Source organism: Hyperoodon ampullatus, assembly GCF_949752795.1.
Source record: "Hyperoodon ampullatus genome assembly, chromosome: 13".
Classification (NCBI taxonomy): domain Eukaryota; kingdom Metazoa; phylum Chordata; class Mammalia; order Artiodactyla; family Ziphiidae; genus Hyperoodon; species Hyperoodon ampullatus.
Window position 1 is genome coordinate 23,951,114 of NC_136926.1, and position 23,475 is coordinate 23,974,588.

General features: G+C 40.4%; 1 protein-coding gene across 1 annotated transcript in view; it reads left to right on the plus strand.

The window, feature by feature from the left end:
• The window catches only part of HORMAD2 (HORMA domain containing 2), a gene marked incomplete at its 3' end in the record, with an annotated part of 75,601 nt that extends 54,605 nt beyond the window's left edge, over positions 1–20,996 (plus strand). Inside the window, exon 10 of the mRNA XM_079717543.1 lies at positions 20,892–20,996. Within this exon, the coding sequence (XP_079573669.1) occupies positions 20,892–20,996 (105 nt within the window). The remainder of the gene's footprint in view (positions 1–20,891) is intronic.
• Positions 20,997–23,475: the final 2,479 nt, after the last annotated feature.

Consider the following 23,475-nt stretch of genomic DNA (forward strand, 5'->3'; position numbering starts at 1 on the left):
TTGTTTTCCAAATTGGTAGATGTCTTTACGCTGCTGAATTAGATAATGGCAGTGAAAAGAGAGATGCTGGGGGAAAACAGAAAAACTCTTCTTCTAAAACAAGGAGAAACTTTCAACTTTTTTTTTTTTTTTTTAAATTTATTTATTTATTTTTTATTAGTTTCTGCTTTATAACAAAGTGAATCAGTCATACATACACATCTGTTCCCACATCCCTTCCCTATTGCGTCTCCCTCCCTCCCACCCTCCCTATCCCACCCCTCCAGGCGGTCACAAAGCACCGAGCTGATCTCCCTGTGCTCTGCGGCTGCTTCCCACTATCTATCCACCTTACGTTTGGTAGTGTATATATGTCCATGCCTCTCTCTCACTTTGTCACAGCTTACCCTTCACCCTCCCCATATCCTCAAGTCCATTCTCAAGTAGGTCTGTGTCTTTATTCCCGTTTTACCCCTAGGTTCTTTATGACATTTTTTTTTAATTCCATATATATGTGTTAGCATACGGTATTTGTCTTTCTCTTTCTGACTTACTTCACTCTGTATGACAGACTCTAGGTCTATCCACCTCATTACAAATAGCTCAGAAACTTTCAACTTTTAATCATTAAATCTGAAAGCCTCAGAGTAAAACTGTGCCAGATGCCCTGCAACAATAATACTATTCCACCCTGCTCTCTGGCCCAGCTTGATTTGAAATAGCCTTACATTTCTAAATAAATAGTATTTAATTTGAGACTGAGCAGCCCTACCCCATCATGGAAAATCTTTATAGGTTGGAAAATATGTACAGTATGTCATACTTTAGGTATATAATCTAGCCATATTCTGTAGCATAGCTATACTGCAGTTTATACTCAATAACCTTGGGTTTTTAAGAAAATGTATTCATATTTTAAATATGTTTTTTTCTTGTCATAGGAAATATTAGCCAAAAGGAATATCCTGTATCCCAAGTAAAAATTTAGTTATGGGGAAACTTAGAAAGTGGTAGTAAAAAAAAAAAAGTGATGTTTGCCCTACCAGGGTTGCCATGCATGGTTGTATTGATTGTGCACAATTCCAGGGGGGTACCTAAAACATAGATAGCAATGTGAATGGCACCCCCTGGAAGTGAGCAATGCCTGGCCGTTCCGATTTAATTAATTAGTAAAGCTTTGGAGAATGTTCATGTTTTTTCTCAGATTCACAACAAAGACGGGTTGTAAGCTGCAGCAGGACTTTTATTATTCATCCTTATGTTTTTGTGTGTGTGCAAGTTCTTAGTTCTTCCTCTCCATATTGGTTTCTTTTTTTTTTAAATTAATTTATTTTATTTTTGGCTGCGTTGGGTCTTCGTTGCTGCACATGGGCTCTCTAGTTGCGGCGAGCGGGGGCTGCTCTTTGTTGCAGTGCGTGGGCTTCTCATTGCGGTGGCTTCTCTTGTTGTGGAGCATGGGCTCTAGGCACGTGGGCTTCAGTAGTTGTGGTGCTCAGGCTCAGTAGTTGTGGCGCATGGGCTTAGTTGCTCCGTGGCATGTGGGATCTTCCTGGACCAGGACTCAACCCGTGTCCCCTGCATTGGCAGGCGGATTCTTAACCACTGTGCCACCAGGGAAGTCCCTCCATATTGGTTTTAAAAGACTTCCCTACTGACTGAGCTTTAGCACACTGGTCTGGCATTCTCCCAGCTCTAGGTTTTCATGAGTCAGGGAAAAACATGTGCTGTTTTGAGAAGAAGCTCATCCAGCTCAACCAGCCCCGGGCTAATTTTTGAAGTCCCTCCCCCCATTCGCCTTCTCCCTCTACATTCCTACAGCATCCTGCTTGTATGTTTATTTAGCCTTTACTTCAACTTACCTGTGTTAGATGTTGGTTAGAGTTCACTGTTTCTACATCTGTGTTCCTCACTACCTTGAGACACTCTGCTGCCCATCCCTGCCGTGTCATCCTGCTGTTCCCATCACCACCACAGCACTTAGCATGGTACCTTGAATCTCTGCCTTCCTGACCCTCCTTTTTACCCTTCTACAGTTTGGTTCTCTTTCATTTCCTTTAGTCAGTAGGAAAACATGTGGTCTCCAGATGGGGAAGATAACTGGAGACAATGGGAAGAAAGCCCACCTCCATCTGATATGAGACCAGGAATGACCCTGCAGATAGGTCAGTTACTTGGTCACAACCCTCCACTTCCTCATCAGGCCAGGCCTGATCCAGCTTTAGTAAAACAATTTGAAGAGGATGATATTGTGAATTTTATAGCAGTTTAAGTTTTTTAGTGGTACAGTTGATTTCAAAATGAAAACAGAAGTTTCTGGAGGGATGTACAAGAAACTGGTAACAGTGGTTGCCTTCTAGGCAGGGAATTGAGTGGTTCTGGGATGGCAGGGAGAACCTCACTGTATACCTTTATTTTACATTTTGAATTTCATACTATGTGACTGTATTAGTTATTGAAATAGATAAATAAAATCAAGAAAAGGGAACCAGGCAATTAAATAACTAGATGTGAACTGAATGGAAAGTTCTGTTAATTATAGGAAAGGATTCAAATATATTAAAAAATAAAAGTAGATCAGAAGGAGAGGTATGATTATTTTCATTTTCTGTTAAAAACTTTGAAAATGTTTCACTGTTGGCTGAAAAAGTAAAATAAAAATTAAGGTTAGGTGTCTGTCCCTCATATAAAACTTATTCTCACTCTAAACGCTCAACTACTTCTTTTTAGTTTTTTCTTCAAGTGAACTTAGGGCCAGTTTAAAGTGAAAATCTGACTTCTTAGTGAATGTATCTTTTCCACTCTGCTTCCACCTTGTATGGAAGAACTGTTCAGGGGATGCCAGAGTTCTTAAGTGTCATCTGCTTTGCCCTCTCCTTCCTGCCAGCAAGAGTAGGCAGTTATGACCCGAGGTCTGGATGTCACACCCATAGAGATCTTCCATCTCAGACAGTCTTCATACCAGAGTGGTCTTTTTCTGTCTATTTTATGGGGCCTATCTCTATAGTCATTTCTGTACTTACAGTTATACTATGTTCCTTTCAACACCTGCTGAAGCACTTTATAGAGACTCAGACTCAAGCAAATGACCTACATAGCAAGTCTATGAGAAGCAGGGTATCACATTTCCAATTCTGTAACTATTATCTGTTCATCTCTTTTTTGAAGAATCAGCAAACCTATGTCAAGTTTAGTACATCTAATAACATCATCATATCATTGCCTGTAAGTTTCCTCCTACATGCCACAAACCAAAAACAACTTTTTCATTTTTATAATTACTTCAAGTATGTGCTTGAGTGTGTTTATATGTGTTTTATATGTCTACCTTTAGCTACCACAGAGATAATAGTTAATTACTCAGGCATTTGAAGGTAGGAAAGTAGCTGACATTTTTCTACTGAAAAGTATCTAATAATAGTTTAGAATATTTTATAACTGTAAAACATAAGCCAAATAAACTTTAAATGTTTTAATGTTCTTTTAGTAACTTTCCAGTTAACAAATTAAAATAGTTTCATAATAAAGCTTTCATCACATTGAAATAAAGGAAAACAAAGAGATAAACCATGTTGATTATAAACACATCAGTTCATAAAAGATATAATTTTAACAATAAGCAAACTAATATGGAACTTTATATTTTTAATATAACTTTAATTATATTAGTTTTACATGAATACATTCTCACAGATAATTCAAACACTACCAATAAGGGTATTCTATACCACTGATTTTGTATTTAAAACACACATACATACACACACACACACAAGATGTGCTGACCAATATGGTAGCCACTAGCTATATGTGGCTATTAACTACTTGAAATGTGGCTAATTTGAGTTGAGATGTGCTGTAAGTGTAAACTACATACTGGATTGTAACGACATAGTATAAAAAATGTAAAATATCTCAGTTTTCATATTGATTACATATTGAAATAATATTTTTGATATATTGGATTAAATAATTATTAAAATTTAATTTCATCTGTTTCCTTTACTTTTTAAAATGTACCTACTAAAAAATTTTAAATTTTATAATTGTGCATTCTATTTCTATTGGACAGCGCTATATACATGTATAGGTATGTATGTATATATAGTATACATACATACATATATACATGCATATATATATACACACATATATGCATATATTTGTGGATTTTTAAAAACTTATTTATTTTTGGCTGCATTGGGTCTTCATTGCTGTGAGCGGGCTTTCTCTAGTTGCAGTGAGCAGGGGCTACTCTTCTTTGCAGTGTGTGGGCTTCTCATTGCGGAGGCTTCTCTTGCTGCGGAGCTCGGGCTCTAGGCACACAGGCTTCAGTAGTTGTGGCACGTGGGCTCAGTAGTTGTGGCTCACAGGCTCTAGAGCGCAGGCTCAGTAGTCGTGGCACATGGGCTTAGCTGCTCCGCGACATGTGGGATCTTCCCGGACCAGGGCTTTAACCTGTGTCCCCTGCATTGGCAGGCGGATTCTTAACCACTGCCTCACCAGGGAAGTCCCTATTTGTGGGTAGTTTAAAAGCATAAATGGGATAATATCTTTTCCTGAAACTTGCTTTTTTCACTTAACATATGTCTTAGAGATTTTTCCTTGTTGGTATATTTAGATTAACCCCATTCTTTTTAAATACTGCATAGTATTCCTTAGTAGTTAAGCGCTCTAGTTTGTTTCAATTTTCTGCTATTACTGGAACATTTATGTTGTTTTCACTTTTCCTTAGGAACACTGTTTCAGGGAATGTCCTTGAACATGACTCTTTGTGTGCATATGGGGACTTTCCTCTAGAATAGATGACTAGAATAGAAGTGCATTTGAAATTTTTGTAAATCCTCCAGATTGTCCTGTTCAAAGGACGTTTTCCTTACAGTTTCATCTTTTTTTAAATCACGTGCCACTTTTTATTTTTAACTGAGGTAAAATATATATAACAGAAAATTTATCATTTTAACTATTTTTTAAGTGTACAGTTCAGTGGCATTCACACTGTTGTGTAACCGTCTCCAGAACTTTTTTCATCTTCCCAAACTGAAATTCCGTACTAATTAAACACTAACTCCCCATCTCTCTCCTCAGCCCCTGGCAACCACCATTCTACTTTCTGTCTCTATGAATTTGACTACTCTAGGTGCTTCATGTAAGTGGAATCATACACTAGTTGTTCTTTTGTGACTGGCTTATTCCAGTTAGCATAATGTCTTCAATGTTCATCCATGTTGTAGCATGTGTCAGAATTTCCCTCCTTTTTAAGACTAGATAATATTCCATTGTATGTATATACCACATTTTGTTTACCCAATCATCTATCTATGGACATTTAGGTTGCTTCCACTCTTTGGCTATTGTGAATTATGCTGCTATTAACATGAGTGTAGAAGTATCTGTTCAAGTTTATGCTTTCAGTTCTTTCGGGTATATACCTAGAAGTGAAATTGTTGGATCATATGGTAATTCTATTTTTAATTTTATGAGGAACTGCCATACTGTTTTCCATAGCAGCTGCACCATTTTACATTCCCACCAGCAATGCACAAGGGTTCCAGTTTCTCCACATCATCTCCAATACTTGTTATTTTCTGGGGTTTTTTGTTTGTTTGTTTGTTTTAACTAATAGCCATCCTAATGGGTGTGAAGTGTTATTCCACTGTGGTTTTGATTTGCATTTCCCTAATGATTAGTGATGTTGAGAATCTTTTCATTTGGTTTTTGGCCACTTCTGTATCTTCTTTGGAGAAATGCCTCTTGAGGTCTTTTGCCCACTTTTTAATCAGGATTTTTGTTTTGTTGCTGTTGAATTGTAGTACTTTATATATTATGGATATTAATCTCTTGTAAAATATATAATTTGCAAATATTTTCTCTTATTCTATGGATTGTCTATTCCATCTCATTTGTAGTGTCCTTTGATGCACAAAACTTTTTAATTTTGATGAAGTCAAATTTATCTATTTTTTCTTTTGTTGCTTGTGTTTCTGGTGTTATATCCAAGAAAGTCTTGCTCAATCCAATGTCATGAGGCTCCCCCCTACATTTTCTTCTACGAGTTTTATAGTTTTTAGTTCTTATGTTTTGGTCTTTGATCCATTTTGAGGTGGTATAAGGGTCCATCTTCATTCTTTTGCATGTGGATATCCAGGTTTCCCAACACCATTTTTTGAAAAGACTTTAGTTTCTGCACTGAATCCTCTTGACATCCTTGTTAAAAATCATTTGGCCTGGGCTTCCCTGGTGGCGCAGTGGTTAAGAATCCGCATGCCAGTGCAGGGGAGACAGGTTCGAGCCCTGGTATGGGAAGATCCCACATGCCACGGAGCAATTAAGCCCATGTGCCACAACTACTGAACCTGTGCTCTACAGCCTGCGAGCCACAACTACTGAGCCCGCGCACCACAACTACTGAAGCCCGCGTGCCTAAAGCCCATGCTCTGCAACAAGAGAAGACACCGCAATGAGAAGCCCACGCACTGCAACGAAGAGTAGCCCCCGCTCGCCACAACTAGAGAAAGCCCGCATGCAGCAACGAAGACCCAACACAGCCAAAAATAAATAAATAAAATAAATTAATTTTTTAAAGAACTCTATGAGAAACATTAAAAAGAAAAAACTCATTTGACCATATAGGTGAGGGTTTATTTCTGGGCTCTCTATGCTATTCCTTGGTCTACACGTCTGTCTTTATGCCAGTACCACATTTTGATCACTGTAGCTTTGTTGTAAATTTTAAAATCTGGAAGTGTGAGGCTTTCAACTTTGTTCTTCTCTTCCAAGGTTGTTTTGGCAATTCAGGGTCCCATGAGATTTCATGAATTTTAGAATGGATTTTTCTATTTCTGCCAAAAAGAAACGTCACTAGGATTTTGACAGGGATTGTATTGAATCTGTAGATTGCTTCGGGTAGTATTGACATCTTAACAATATTATGTCTTCCAATTTAGGAACACAGGGTAACTTTCCATGGTTTCATCATTTCATACTTGCTTTAAAAGGTTTTTACAGTGCTAAAGCTGTAAACAAAGTTTTCCATATTTTCTTCTGATAAGTTTTTCTACATTTTCTTCTAATGAAGTAGTTTTGCTTTTTACTTTTGGCTCCCTAAGCTAGCTAGAATATTTTTTTTCCTGGTGTGAGAAAGTTTTCCCATTGTGTTGGTACCACTTGAATCGTCTACCCTTTCCCTACTAATTTGAATGCCACTTTTATCATAAATTAAAAACCCATAGATATATAGGTTTTTACACTTGCTATTCTATTTTACTGTATTGATCCATATGTCTATTCCTATATTACTGCTATTGTGTTTTAATTACTCTACGTTTATGTTTTGCTGTCTGGATGGGCAACTCTTTTTCCCCTCATAGTTCCTCTATTTCAGTATTTGAGAGATTTTCCTGTGTATTTTCACTTCTAGATGACTACTAGAATCATCTTAATAAGTTCCAAAAGACATATTATTGGGATATTGATGGAGATTGCATTGGTTTGATAAAATTATCTTGGGAAAATTGTGACATTTTTACAATAACAAGTCTTTGCATTTTGAGGAAAATTTATTTCTAATTTCTGTATTCCTATTATCACCATGGTCCCTAGGAAACTTGTTTGCTTGCATTATATAAATTGCCTCTGTAAAGCAGTTCTGTCCAGTAGAACTTCTGTGACAATGAAAATGTTCTATATCTGTGATTTCTGATATGTGGTTATTTATTCAGCACTTGAACTGAGCACCCACGTGTGACTTTTGAACACTTGAAATGTGACTAAACCAACTGAGGAACTGAATTCTAAATTTTATTTAATTTTGATTAATTTAAATTTAAATGGTCATGTATGGCTAATGGCTACCATAATAGACAGTGCAGCTTTAGGCTATGTGAATAACTATGTAAATGAATACTTTTGTAGGTAGTAGAGGTAGGTAGCAAAAGAATTACTGATGTGAGACACCACGTAAAGCATTGCAGAGTCTAAAGATCATAACATGAATACAAGTGAACTCCTAAAGAACAGAAAACCCTGTCCCAGGTAAAGGACAAATTGTTTACAAATATTAATGCTGTCAGGAAAACTTAATTACAAAAAATGGGCTGTGGGTATTCGCTCAAGAAAGAAAGCTCATATTAGATTAAAGAAACAGGAAAGGCTCTGTGGATGAAATACTTTTAGAGATTGATCCTGAAGGAATTATTCAAAATTTAAGAGAGCAAGTAATAGAAGATTTCTGTATTCTGAAATCTGGAGGAAATAGAGAAGAGGGAAAAGAATGAGGTGTGTTTGGGGAATAACTGTATTAGTTTCCTAGGGCTGCTGTAACAAATTACCACAAATTTAGTGGCTTAAAACATCAGGAATGTACTCTCTCACTAGAGGCCAGAAGTCCAAAATCAGTGTCACTGGGCTGAAATCAAGCCATACCCCCTCTAAAAGCTCTAGGGGAGAGTCGGTTCTTTGCTTTTTCCAGCATCTGGTGGCTGCTGGAGTTCCTTGGCTTGTGGCCACATCACTCCAGTTTCTGCCTCAGCAGTCACACTGTCTTCTTTTCTGTCAGTGTTAGAATCTCCCTCTGCTTCCCTCTTATAAGAATATATGTGCTTATATGTAGGGTCTGCCTGGATAATCCAGGATAATCTCTTCATCTCAAGATCCTTAATCACATCTGCAAAGACTGCCCCCCCCACCCCGTGCCTTTTTTGCCAAACAAGGTAACATTCACAGGCTCCAGGGACTATGACATGCACAATCTTTTGGTGGCCCATTTTTCAGCCTTTCAAACCACAAGGATCCAGTTTGGCTGGAGTAGGGATACCTGTGGCAGTAGAGATGATAACAGCCACCAGTCACTAAATGACTCGCACATATGAGATGTACCAGGTGCTCTATCTGTGCTATTTCATTTACTCATTACAAGAACTCTGTGTAGGCATTAGGAAATGAGAGAGGAATCTAGGGTGACTGTGTTTTCCACCTTTGATGACTGGGAAATGGTGATTAACAGAAATTGAAAAGTCATGAGGAAAAACTGGTTACAAAGGAAAATCAATGAACTCAGTTTTGGCTTTAGTTTGAGGTCCCAGTAGGCTATGCCCAAAAATGGTCAACTGCAGATAGAAGCCCAAGAACCCTACATAGAGTTCTGACAGCCTCTCCTGCAATTTCCTACCTTTGTTTTCCCCTTTGGGTTGAAAGCAAATTATAAGGAGCACTAAATTTGAAGTCAGGAGACCTGTGTTCAAGACTTCCACTTACTAAATGTGTGAACTGGACAAGTCATTTCACTTCTCTGAGCTTCAGTTTCTAAATCTGTAGAAGAGGAATAAAAACCCCCTCCCTGTCCACATAGTTATTGCAAGGAATAAATGACATAACATTTGTGATGTTCTTAGCGCAGTCTGTTGTAAGCCTTCAAATGTTTGTAAAAAGAAGAGCAAAAATTTTAATATGTCAAACTTAAATATTTTAATTTGAAGGTGATATATCTTAAAGTTATTTGGATTCTAAGCAATAACTATTAGTTTTGAAAGTCCATTATTGGCTCCTTTCCCATTGTCCATACTTTTATCACATAAATGTCTTAAGTGCCACCATGAAAATTCACTCCCTTTCAAAACAGATGACCTAAACTCTACTTCATAGAAATAATTAAGGCCATCAGGTATAGATCATTCAACTTCCTGCCCCCCTATTTAAAGATGTACCTGTATCTATATCCACTTTTACCACCCTCCTGCAGACCTCAAGTAATAGCCTGTCTTTTATCCAAAGTGAATACACTTTCTACACGTGCTCCTGATGCAGTGTCCTCCATCCTGAGCTCCCGGTCACATAGTCAGTGCCCTGGTGGACATCTTCATTTGGATATCTCACCTCCAATTCAGAATCTTGAAAACAGAGTCAGTTATTTCTCCATCCATCCTCCCCACCTTGTTTCTACCACCCACCCCCTTAGCTTCCTCTGTTTCCCATCTTTGTCAATGGCATTACCTGGGTAATTCTTGTCATTTTTTACTCCTTTCTTTCTTTTGCCACCTCTGTGCCCATTACAATGAATGGCAAAGATATGTTAGGGGTCAGGTTCAGGCCTTCATTCTCTCTCTCCTCGGCCCTCTGCCGCTTTAGCCCTCTCCTGTCTAACCTCACTGCTGCTCTTGTTCTTGCTTGAAGTAGCCTCATTGCTTCTTGTCACACTCCTCCCCAGCTCACCCCTCATAATGCTGCCATAGGGACTTTTCTAAAACAAATCTGCTCTTAGAACCCTTCAGCGGCACTCCACTATAGTACAAAGTCCAAACTTCGGAGAACGACATTGTCTGACCCAGCCCACCACCCTATGCCCTTCCTGTTAGTCCCACTGAACAATTCCCAATTCTCCAGGAGTATTCTGCTTTATATCTCTGTCTCTGTGCTTTTGTCTAGAATGTTCTCTCTGCAACATCAGTCCCTAATGCCATTTGCCTGGTGAATGTCTGCTCATCTTGCAGTACTTAGTTCAAGTATCACATCCCCTTTGAAGCCTTGCCAGGCCTCCCCAGGAAGAGCTGATAAGATCTTTTTGGAACCTTTACTGTACCCTATACGTGACTCTATCATTTCATCTGTAGCCAGTTTGTTTCCCCACCATAATCTCTTTAAGGACTTGAAGTATGTCTTGATCAGCTTTGTGTCTTTAGTGCTCAGCACAATGTCTGACACAGAGAAGATACTCAAAAACATTTGTTGAATAAATGAATTAATTATAGAACTTTAAAGCCATATGACGCCTTAGAAAATATAGAGGAAGGCAGAGCCGACATAATAACTTTTAGAGATTAATGGAAATATGTGATTATGACTCTAAGGAGAATACACATTTACCTCCCAAATAGAGATAAACATGGTCCAGAACCCTGGGCATAAACTACAGAAAATCAAGAAAGTAAGTTAATGGGCAAACTCTTCCTAAATCTCAGTAAAACATGAGACACTTCCCAACATATCAGAGAGTTCACAGCTCTACTGGAGTTGGAGGTAAGCATTCTCTTTAGGTATTTGGTTTCTTACTTCTCATTCATCACAATGTTAACACGAGCTCCATTTATGCTAATAGCATTTACTTTATAATTGCTGTTGATCTACCTTTCATTGTACAAAAAAGATAAATGTTAAGGGAAAGGATTCAAAACTAACATCACTGCTATAACTTACTTACAGGGGCACAGACCCTCTCTGAATCATAAATTTCCTTGATCTAGGAACTTTTTTCTAAAGAAAAACGTTTTGCCATACCTGACCTGACAATTTTGAAGTAAGCAAAATTCACTGCACTCTCACCCCAGGCACAGAAGTACTCACGATATTTCCTGGGTGTCTGGGGCTGCCCACCCCTTGGTCCCCCAAACAGATCTACCTCCTAAAGCAAAGCACACTGCCCTGAACTGCTTTTTCTATATTGATACTTATCTGTCTTCTTCCCAAAGCCTGTGAGGCCCTGCTTTCAGCAGGCTGCCACTTAGAGACATTTGATAAGTTAATTTACACTAACATCATATTGAGTAATAATTCCAGGGGAATTTACATTTTTAACAGGAGTGTGTTGGATATATAACACCTCACCCTAAGAGCCAATCTAATGAAGGGACACTTCTCACTGTCCCATATACCTTGCATGTCTTTTTATGCCTTAGTGTCTTTAAACATGCTGAATGAACCTTCCACCTAGAAGGACCTCTCCTACCCACCCCCATCTCCAGTACGGTGAACTCCTACTCATTCTTCAAGACCCAGCTCAACGTCCCTCTTCTGCTAAGGAGCCTTCTCTAAATTCCCCAGGCTGAGCTGGTCACTCCCTCTTGATTTTGATAAAACTTTGCATACTTGCTGTCTCAATTTCTTTAATTTTTTATGATTCTTCAGCGACTTCAAGGTGACTTCTGCCCTGAACAATCCAATGCCCCTAGTAACCTCCATGTGGCTAAATCAAGTAGACATATTTCAGTCCTTATCTTGACCTCTCAGCAACACCAGACACTACTGACTACCACCCTCACCTCTTTTATTTTCTCTACTCCTTCTTCTTAAAACTCTCTTCTTTTGGCTTTCTTTGTAGGACAGTCTGCTAGACTTCTTTTCTCTCTCTCTCTTTCTCAACCTTCTTTGTTGGCTCATCTTCTACCTGATCTCTAAATGTTGGAGATCCTTACGGCTATGTCCTGGCCCCTTTCCCTTCTCACGCTCTGATCTCTCAATAAGCAATCTCTTCCACACCCATGGCATTAATTAGCCTCCATATGCTGATGACTCTTAAATTTACGTGTCCAACCCAGACTTTTGTCCTGAGCTCCAGATTTCCACATATAGCTGCCGATTCAATATGTCTACTTGGGGTTTCTCAGGTACTCCAAACACAGCTGGTTCAAAACTCTCATTGTTCTCTGCCTGAGACAACAGTCCCTCCATCCATGAAGTTAGCTAAACCAGAAACTAGGAGTCATTATTGACCTACCTAGCTCTCCTTTACCACTGTATCCAGTTGATCATCCTTCTGACTCTACCTTCTAAATATTTCACTGTTGACTTCTCTCCATCTGCACTGGTATCCAAGTTATTACCTGACTACTACAGTAGCATGACTCATCACCCTGCATCCACTTGATGCCTCCAATACCTTTCTATACAGCAGGCAGAGTGCTCTTTGAAGACAGATTCATTCATTCATTGAAAAAAATGTATTAAGCCCCTTCTAATGTAAGTTGTGACCAATACAGGCATGTCCCTGATCTCTTGAAACTCTATTAAGAGCATATGACTGGGGTACCTAATTTAATTGGAATGGGGGTAGGGAAAGTTTCTTTAAGGAAATAATTTTTCAGCTGAGATCTGAAGAACGACTAGGAATTAATTAGGCAAAAAGAGGGCTGGTGTAGGGGAAAGAGCTTTTTCAACAGAAGGAATATCATGTGCAAAGGTCCAGAATCAAGACGAAGCAAGGTATGAGAAAACTGAGAGGGCAGAGCGTGAGAGGCAGAGTAGAGATGAGGCTGGTACTGCTGGGCACAGCCAGGCCCTGAGGGGGGGTGGCTCTAATTGGGAGGTATTCAGGGGGTAGGAGCCCCCTCAAACGGCCCATCACAGTGGGTGAGTGTGGGAGTGGGAGAGGGAGCAATTTTCTAAGGAAAGACTGCAGAGCTTTCATCAGGGTTTTATAGCCAATCTGTGACCCCTCTCCTTCCCTAGAAGTGTAAAGAACCACTGATGGTGTATGAAAAGCCAAGGCAGGAACTTTGGACTTTGTCCTAAAAGTAGTGAGATGCCATTGGAAATCATTAAGCCAAAAAGTAGCATGGCCAGATTGTAAAATCTACAGGGCAGGGATTTTTTTTTTCCCTGTACGCGGGCCTCTCACTGCTGTGGCCTCTCCCGTTGCGGAGCACAGGCTCCGGATGCGCAGGCTCAGTGGCCATGGCTCCCGGGCCCAGCCGCTCCGCGGCATGTGGGATCCTCCCGGACCGGGGCATGAACCCACGTCCCCTGCATCGGCAGGTGGACTCCCAACCACTGCGCCACCAGGGAAGCCAAAGAGGGCAGGGATTTTTATCTCGTTTTTTCACTAATGTGCCCCAAGCACCTAGAACAATACCATGCACAGAGCTGGCCAATCATTAATAATTGTTGAATGAAGGAATGTCTCTTATGTTGTATTGCATTATATTGCAATCATGTGCTTAATGTCTCTCCCTTATAAGACTCAATCCTTGAAAACAACTGTGTCTTATTCATTTTTATATTACTAGAGACATGGTATTTGTGCCCAGCACAGTGCACATTCATTCATTCAGCCAATAATTTAAGAGCACCTACCAGATGCCAGAAACTGGGAATACAAAAATGACTAAGATATTGTCACTAACCTCAAAGAGTTTATACTCTGGATGAGAAGACTGGTAAGTAGGCCTGATAATACCATGTAGTATATGTTACAAAACGGGTAAGGACAGAGCACAGCCAGGGTGTCAGGGAGGCCAAGAGACAGAGGAAACTCCAGGGCGGACCCTGCGCCCAGTGATGAAGGAGAAGCAGAGCATGGGAGTGGGCACCAAAGGCAAAGTCCAGAGGGGAGTGAGCAGGGCCCATTTGAGAACTGAAAGTGGCCAAGGAAGTCTGGAACAAGATGAAACTGCAGAGATGGGCCAGGGCCATAAAGAGTCTGGACTTTATCCTGAGAACAATGGGAAGTCATTAATGGATGGACGGCGAATCAGTAGAGCTATGTGGTCAGATTTAATAAAAGACTAATTAGGCTCCAGCCTGGAGAATGGATTGGAGAAGCAGTAATAGCGGGAGTCTGAGACCCAGCAATTGGGAGAGATGATATTGGCCTGGGCTAAACCAGAGGCAGTGGCAATAGATAAAAATGGATGGATTCGAAAGATATTAAGGAGGTAGGATCAACTGGAATTAGTGATTAGTTAGATGTTAGATATTAGGGTGAGGATGATGGAGTAGCCATGGACGACTCCCAGGTTTATGTTTTATTTTTTAACATCTTTATTGGAGTATAATTGCTTTACAATGGTGTGTTAGTTTCTGCTGTATAACAAAGTGAATCAGCTATACATATACATATGTTCCCATATCTCTTCCCTCTTGCGTCTCCCTCGCTCCCACCCTCCATATCCCACCCCTCTAGGTGGACACAAAGCACCGAGCTGATCTCCCTGTGCTATGTGGCTGTTTCCCACTAGCTAGCTATTTTACATTTCGTAGTATATATAAGTCCATGACACTCTCTCACTTTGTCCCAGCTTACCTTCCCCCTCCCCATGTCCTCAAGTCCATTCTCTATGTCTGCGTCTTTATTCCTGTCCTGCCCCTAGGTTCTTCAGAACTATTTTTTTTTTTTTTTGCGGTACGCGGGCTTCTCACTGTTGTGGCCTCTCCCTTTGAGGAGCACAGGCTCCAGACACACAGGCTCAGCGGCCATGGCCCACGGGCCCAGCCGCTCCGCGGCATGTGGGATCCTCCCGGACCGGGGCACGAACCCGTGTCCCCTGCATCGGCAGGTGGACTCTCAACAACTGCGCCACCAGGGAAGCCCCATTTTTTTTTTTTTTTAGATTCCATATATATGTGTTAGCATATGGTATTTATTTTTCTCTTTCTGACTTACTTCACTCTGTATGACAGTCTCTAGGTCCATCCACCTCACTACAAATAACTCAATTTCGTTTCTTTTTACAGCTGAGTAATATTCCATTGTATATATGTGCCACATCTTCTTTATCCATTCATCTGTCAATGGACACTTAGGTTGCTTCCATGTCCTGGCTGTTGTAAATAGAGCTGCAATGAATACTGTGGTACATGACTCTTTTTGAATTATGGTTTTCTCAGGGTATATGCCCAGTAGTAGGATTGCTGGGTCATATGGTAGTTCTATTTTTTCGTTTTTTGAGGAACCTGCATACTGTTCTCTATAGTGGCTGTATCAATTTACATTCCCACCAACAGTGCAAGAGGGTTCCCTTTTCTCCACACCCTCTCCAGCATTTATTGTTTGTAGATTTTTTGATGATGGCTATTCTGACCAGTGTGAGGTGATACCTCATTTGCATTTCTCTAATGATTAGTGATGTTGAGCATCCTTTCATGTGTTTGTTGGCAATCTGTATATCTTCTTTGGAGAAATGTCTGTTTAGGTCTTCTGCCCATTTTTGGATTGGGTTGTTTGTTTTTTTGATACTGAGCTGCATGAGCTGCTTGTATATTTTGAAGATTAATCCTTTGTCATTGCTTCGTTTGCAAATATTTTCTCCCATTCTGAGGGTTGTCTTTTTGTGTTGCTTATAGTTTCCTTTGTTCTGCAAAAGCTTTTAAGTTTCATTAGGTCCCATTTGTTTATTTTTGTTTTTATTTCCATTTCTCTAGGAGGTGGGTCAAAAAGGATCTTGCTGTGATTTATGTCATAGAGTGTTCTGCCTATGTTTTCCTCTAAGAGTGTGATAGTGTCTGGCCTTACATTTAGGTCTTTAACCCATTTTGAGTTTATTTTTATGTATGGTGTTAGGGAGTGTTCTAATTTCATTCTTTTACATGTAGTTGTCCAGTTTTCCCAGCACCACTTATTGAAGAGGCTGTCTTTTCTCCATTGTATATTCTTGCCTCCTTTATCAAAGATAAGGTGACCATATGTGCATGGGGTTATCTCTGGGCTTTCTATCCTGTTCCATTGATCTATATTTCTGTTTTTGTGCCAGTACCATAATGTCTTGATTACTGTAGCTTTGTAGCATAGTCCAAAGTCAGGGAGTCTGATTCCTCCAGCTCTGTTTTTCCTTCTCAAGATTGCTTTGGCTATTCGGGGTCTTTTGTGTTTCCATACAAATTGTGAAATTTTTTGTTCTAGTTCTGTGAAAAATGCCATTGGTAGTTTGATAGGGATTGCATTGAATCTGTAGATTGCTTTGGGTAGTAAAGTCATTTTCACAATGTTGATTCTTCCAATCCAAGAACATGGTATATCTCTCCATCTGTTTGTTTCATCTTTAATTTCTTTCATTAGTGTCTTATAGTTTTCTGCATACAGATCTTTTGTCTCCTTAGGTAGGTTTATTCCTAGGTATTTTATTCTTTTTGTTGCAATGGTAAATGGGAGTGTTTCCTTAATTTCTCTTTCAGATTTTCATCATTAGTGTATAGAAGTGCAAGAAATTTCTGTGCATTAATTTTGTATCCTGCTACTTTACCAAATTCATTGATTAGCTCTAGTAGTTTTCTGGTAGCATCTTTAGGATTGTCTATGTATAGTATCATGTCATCTGCAAACAGTGACAGTTTTACTTCTTCTTTTCTGATTTGGATTCCTTTTATTTCTTTTTCTTCTCTGATTGCTGTGGCTAAAACTTCCAAAACTATGTTGAATAACTGTGGTGAGAGTGGACAACCTTGTCTTGTTCCTGATCTTAGAGGAAATGGTTTCAGTTTTTCACCATTGAGAACGATGTTGGCTGTGGGTTTGTCATATATGGCCTTCATTATGTTGAGGTAAGTTCCCTCTATCCCTACTTGCTGGAGGGTTTTTATCATAAATGGGTGTTGAATTTTGTCAACAGCTTTTTCTGCATCTATTGAGATGATCATATGGTTTTTCTCCTTCAATTTGTTAATATGCTTTATCACACTGATTGATTTGCATATATTGAAGAATCCTTGCATTCCTGGGATAAACCCCACTTGAACATGGTGTATGATCCTTAATGTGCTGTTGAATTCTGTTTGCTAGTGTTTTGTTGAGGATATTTGCATCTATGTTCATCAGTGATATTGGCCTGTAGTTTTCTTTCTTTGTGACATCTTTGTCTGGTTTTCGTATCAGGGTGATGGTGGCCTCATAGAATGAGTTTGGGAGTGTTCCTCCCTCTGCTATATTTTGGAAGAGTTTAAGAAGTATAGGTGTTAGCTCTTCTCTAAATGTTTGACAGAATTCGCCTGTGAAGCCATCTAGTCCTGGGCTTTTGTTTGTCGGAAGATTTTTAATCACAGTCTCAATTTCAGTGCTTGTGATTGGTCTGTTTATATTTTCTATTTCTTCCTGGTTCAGTCTTGGAAGGTTGTGCTTTTCTAAGAATTTGTCCATTTCTTCCAGGTTGTCCTTTTTTTTTTTTTTTTTTTGCGGTACGCGGGCCTCTCACTGTTGTGGCCTCTCCCGTTGCGGAGCACAGGCTCCGGACGCGCAGGCTCAGCGGCCATAGCTCACGGGCCCAGCCGCTCCGCGGCATGTGGGATCCTCCCGGACCGGGGCACGAACCTGTGTCCCCTGCATCGGCAGGCGGACTCTCAACCACTGCGCCACAAGGGAAGCCCCAGGTTGTCCATTTTATTGGCATATAGTTGCTTGTAGTAATCTCTCATGATCCTTTGTATTTCTGCAGTTTTACCTTGCTCCTTCATCTGCTGTGTGTTTCTCTGTCTTCTCATTTTGCTTAACTTACTGTGTTTGGGGTCTCCTTTTCGCAGGCTGCAGGTTTGTAGTTCCTGTTGTTTTTGGTGTCTGCCCCCAGTGGCTAATGTTGGTTCAGTGGGTTGTGTAGGCTTCCTGGTGGAGGGGACTAGTGGCTGTGTTCTGGTGGATGAGGCTGGATCTTGTCTTTCTGGTGGGCAGGACTGCGTCCGGTGGTGTGTTTTGGGGTGTCTGTGACCTTATTATGATTTTAGGCAGCCTCTCTGCTAATGGGTGGGGTTGTGTTCCTGTCTTGCTAGTTGTTCGGCATAGGGTGTCCAGCACTGTAGCTTTCTGGTTGTTGAGTGGAGCTGGGTCTTAGCGTTGAGATGGAGATCTCTGGGAGAGCGTTCGCTGTTTGATATTACATGGAGCTGGGAGGTCTCTGGTGGACCGACGTCCTGAACTCGGCTCTCCCACCTCAGAGGCACAGGCATGACACCCGGCCAGAGTACCAAGACCCTGTCAGCCACATGGCCAGGTACGTGGACAGTTTCTTGCCTTTTGGGAAGTCTGAGGTCTTCTGCCAGCGTTCAGTAGGTGTTCTGTAGGAGTTGTTCCACATGTAGATGTATTTCTGATATATTTGTGAGGAGAAAGGTGATCTCCACGTCTTACTCCTCCGCCATCTTGAAGGTCTCCCTCAACTCCCAGTTTTTTAACTTGGACACCTCCAGGGGAATGCTTGCCTGGGTGGCTTTGGCATCAAAGGTGCAAACTCAGCCAGTTAGAGCACACCTGAAAAATGTTTCTCAAATGTTGCTTTCTATGGATAAATTTGTTGGTTTATATAGTTCAGAATATGGACTATTGATCTATGTTAGGAAGTATCCCCTGACTGACACACACTTGCTTTCGAATCCACTAGTTTTCTATAAACCAGTGAGACTTCCCAGACCTCACTGGTTGCCTTGAGATTGTATACATTATTAAAGATGTTCTGATAAACTCACTGTAATAATATTACAGCTCTGAAACTTGTAATAAAACTCTGGTTTACTTTTTTTTTTTTTTTGTGGTACGCGGGCCTCTCACTGTTGTGGTCTCTCCCCTTGCGGAGCACAGGCTCTGGACGCGCAGGCTCAGCGGCCATGGCTCATGGGCCTAGCCGCTCTGCGGCATGTGGGATCTTCCCAGACCGGAGCACGAACCCGTGTCCCCTGCATCGGCAGGCGGACTCTCAACCACTGTGCCACCAGGGAAGCCCTCTGGTTTACTTTTGAGCAAAGAAGAAAAAGAGAAAAACACTATTAAACCATCAGAGCAACTTGTACACCCATCTTGTTTTCTTCCCAGTGTATCCAGACTTGATAGAAGTGAGAATAATTTCATTTGAATAGAAAGCATGCCCAAGCAACATTTTTTAAAAAGCTGAATTTTACCAAGTACTTTTTCTTACAGCTACACTGTAACACATTCATCTCCTAGATGCAGAAGTTGGTTTTTGTGCTTTGGGTTTTTATGTTGCTATTTCCTTTCCTTTAGGCAGACCATTTCAAACTTTGCATATCTAAGCAAACCAGTTACTTGAAGAGCAGCTCTACTTATATTCTCAGAGTTTTACTGCTCTATATAGTCAATGTCTTGGTTTAAGCCAAAGGGAATTTGTGGTTTCTGAAATCAGAAATTCAACTACTTTCTAAAATGAAAATTTAGTGATTAAATTAGCCATTTGTAGACCCAATCTTTGGTTCTAAATAGTACTTAAATGCTTTAATGACATTTCCACTATTTTGTAGTAAAAACATGTCAATAATAATAACCTGTATCTATAACAAAAGAGAAAAAGAATAATGTTGGAACCTCTACTAGATATTCTAAATCTTGCTTAAAAGTATATATCTTGGGCTTCCCTGGTGGCGCAGTGGTTGAGAATCTGCCTGCCAATGCAGGGGACATGGGTTCGAGCCCTGGTCCGGGAAGATCCCACATGCCGCGGAGCAACTAGGCCCGTAAGCCATAACTACTGAGCCTGCGCGTCTGGAGCCTGTGCTCCGCAACAGGAGAGGCCGCAATAGTGAGAGGCCCGCGCACCGCGATGAAGAGTGGCCCCCGCTTGCCGCAACTAGAGAAAGACCTCGCACAGAAACGAAGACCCAACACAGCCAAAAATAAATTAATTAATTAAAAAAAAAAATTCCCCTCTAAAAAAAAAAAAAAAAAAAAAGTATATATCTTATTCCATTTTCCTCCAAAGAAAGAACAGAGAACATGGAAAAACCTTTCCTCCCATCTAGTGGCTGGAAAATATAAAAATGCCCTCCATGTGTTTCTTGGAATTCCAGGCATTAGGGATCGTCTGACATCTGGTTGTTCACTCAGTTAAGCAAATATAAATTCTAAAATCTTTACCAAAGCTGAGCCCAATGGAGAAATATATGTCTATGATGATTCACTAATCAACTTGTCTTTAATCAATAACATATAAGTCTCATCAAGCAGAAAGAAGGGCTATGGTCCTTCCTAATTCTTTAATCTGAACCTATGATTAAAAATAATAATAATAATAATAATAATAATAATAATAATAATAATAAGGCTGTATGTTTCTGCTAACTGAAAAGGGACTTCAATTCTATTTGCCTCTAAACCAACCAGTGCCCTAGATCTCTCCTGACCCTTAATTGCCCCTTGTTGGCCCCACACCTTGACAACTCTTCTCTCAAGAGCTGGATGTGCTGAATTCACTAAAGAGAGCCAAGAAACTGTCCCTGAAACTGGCTGCCTCCAGGGGCCTCAGCTCCTGAAACTTTGAATTCCAGACTCTGATACTGGCAGCAGGGCCTCTGTGTAGGGCTAAACCAGCCCACAGGAAAGCAGGTTTAGATTGGTTATGCAGCAAGAGGGATTAATGCTTGGTCTACCTGTCTTGTATATGCCTGTGCAGACATCAAAATCTCTGCTGAATTGTGCCTCTCTCTGGTGATTCTCACAGATTCAAAGAATGAATTTTGCGTACAGTCAGCAAAGTTCTGAGAGCTCCAGGAAGAAGAGGAAGGTCAGCGAACCAGTGAAAGTCTTCATCCCTGACAGAAAATGAAAGTTAGATGCCTTTGCTACTTTTATTCTAAAATAAGTTTATTTTGCAACAAATATGCATGAAGTGTCTTAGTAGGAAAGTAAGTTCCTATCACCAAAACCTTTTACTAAATTTGTTGTTAATCTGTTGTTCTCAAAGAAAAGAGGGTTTTCTTTGCATAATTAAACTTCCCAGGTACTTAGACTACTGTGAAACATTTTAACTTGTTGTAACCCGTGTGCTAGAATCCCTCTTTAGCTTTATTAAAATTCCCACAAAATTGCATAGCATGTGTGTGGTGGTGCTTATCCAGGTGTGATTTTTGTGTTAACTTCAATCATGAGGTTGATCAGCTAAGTGTTGGACCAAAACGTACTCTCCCTGTAGAGTTCCTCAAAGCTGGTCCTCCACCCTGTTCTGTTGGCCAGCCTGACAGGACTAGGCTGCAGTGCAGGAGCCTGGCTCCCTTCTGAAGGCCCATGTTAAATGCTTCCCCCAAAACTTCAGTTTATCAGTCTGTAACCTGCAGATGATGCTACTAGTCCTCTCCTTATTCTGGAAGAATTTTGATAGACTTAATGATTAGTATCAGATGAATAATAAATGACAAAGTGTTATTTTTATTATTTATATAACATGAAATTTAATAATTTTGTTTAAATGGATAGGACCAATAAGTTAAATGTTATAAGTGTGTGTGCTTTCTGGTTAAATAAAGCCAAAATACGAGGTATTTTTTGGCTCATCTTTTTTTTCTTCATTCAGATCAGTGTAGAAAGTACATCAGTACCTGGAGTGCTTGTTAAAATACAGATTACTAGGCCTGCCTCATTTCTACTAATCAAAATCTCAAGGGGTGGGCCCTATGGAAAACTCCCTGGGTTCTAATGCACACAAAAGGTTGAGAACCCAGGACCCCTGATCCAGGCTAAAAGGAGAATCTCTGGGGCTAGACATGCACTTTAGCCAGCAGAAGGCTGTGGGTTGTAACAGAGAAAAATCTGAGGGATCTTGCCTGTCCAGCACTACCTTTTGTGAGACTCTCATCCATTTCTGATTGCCCATAGGCAGCCTCCAAACTGGGGTCTTGAATTGGCCTGTAGCACTGGGGCCTGCCAGAGAGGAGCATTTTCCCTTCTCCCAGCATGTTAAGTACACTCACATAAGCTCACTCTGCCACTAAAAGGAGGAGGAGGGGGAAGGTATTGGGTTTATTATATCCTTGATAGAATTGTAGCCTGAGTCACCACAATTTCTTTTAAGAGAATCATATAAAGAGATTAGCTGTCTAGTAGAAGGATTAGGTTTATTTTGTGTCTCTCCAGAGCGTAGATCCAAGACCAAATTGGTGAAAGCTATAGGAGGTCATTTGGACTCAGTATAAGGAGGAACTTTGTAACTCCACAGGTTGTCAAAAATTTGAAACAGCCTGCCTTGTGAGGCAGTGATCCTACCCGCCCCCCAAGCGTTTGAACACAAAGAAGCTTCATAAATACTCTAGGAGGCTTTGACTCTCAGAGCAAATTAGTTGTGGGGAGTGATTAGTCAATCTGGATCTCAGAAGGAACCATTTTGTTTAAAAGGGGAATTTAGCTCTTAATCGATATTTATAATTTTCATAAACTTAGCCTAAGGTGGCAGGTTCTTTAAGTCTAGAATCTGAATCTGTCTAGATACTTTTTTAGTGAGTTTACCGTCTCTATTAACACCCCACCCCCTCCACAATGGATACTAATAGGTGGAATGTGTATGTCTGATGCAGTGTGTGTGAGGCAGCAGAGAGAAGTTGCTGGGCCTGTGCCCTGGGCTGGGCACACAAAGAAAGAGATCTGCTATCAAGAGGATCTGAGAACTAAGAAAACGTGAACTAGCTGATTTTACACAGCAGAGTTCATATGTGCAACCAGCTATCAAGATTGGAGGCTGTTCAGTGCTATTTACTGGATGATTTATTGGGATGGGGAAAAAAAAAAAAAAAGAACCTCTTTTCTAGTCTATTCATTTCTGTCCTTAATAATAATGCAATGAGTAAACACAAGTTCATCAAGGAGCTGGAACTTCAGGGAAAAGAAGAAAGACTTAGACCCCGAGCTGGGGAGCCTAAGCTTTGGCACACTAGCCATTCCCTCACGCTGCTGGTGCCTGGGTTATCAGTGTGCTTATAAAAATCAGCTGCAGATAGCTTGGAAACTGGGACATTATTAAATTAACATGTTTGCAGGGGAAGTTTGGCTGTCTGGGGTTTTTCTGTCTTTACAGAAAATTGGTCTAGCTGGAAAGAGACAGGTTAGGTTTGTGATTGCCACTAGCCTTTGAAGCCAGGCACCAAAACCACACCTTCATTTCCCTTCTTGTAGGTCCCTATGGTATCTGGGTTCTTTCATTCTCCAGTTCACCTCTACCAGGAAGAGACTGGACATGTTCATCAGTGTCAGTTACATTCACACAAGTTCAAAGTTGTGTATATGTTTTTAAAAATAACACTAACCATTAGAGCCAG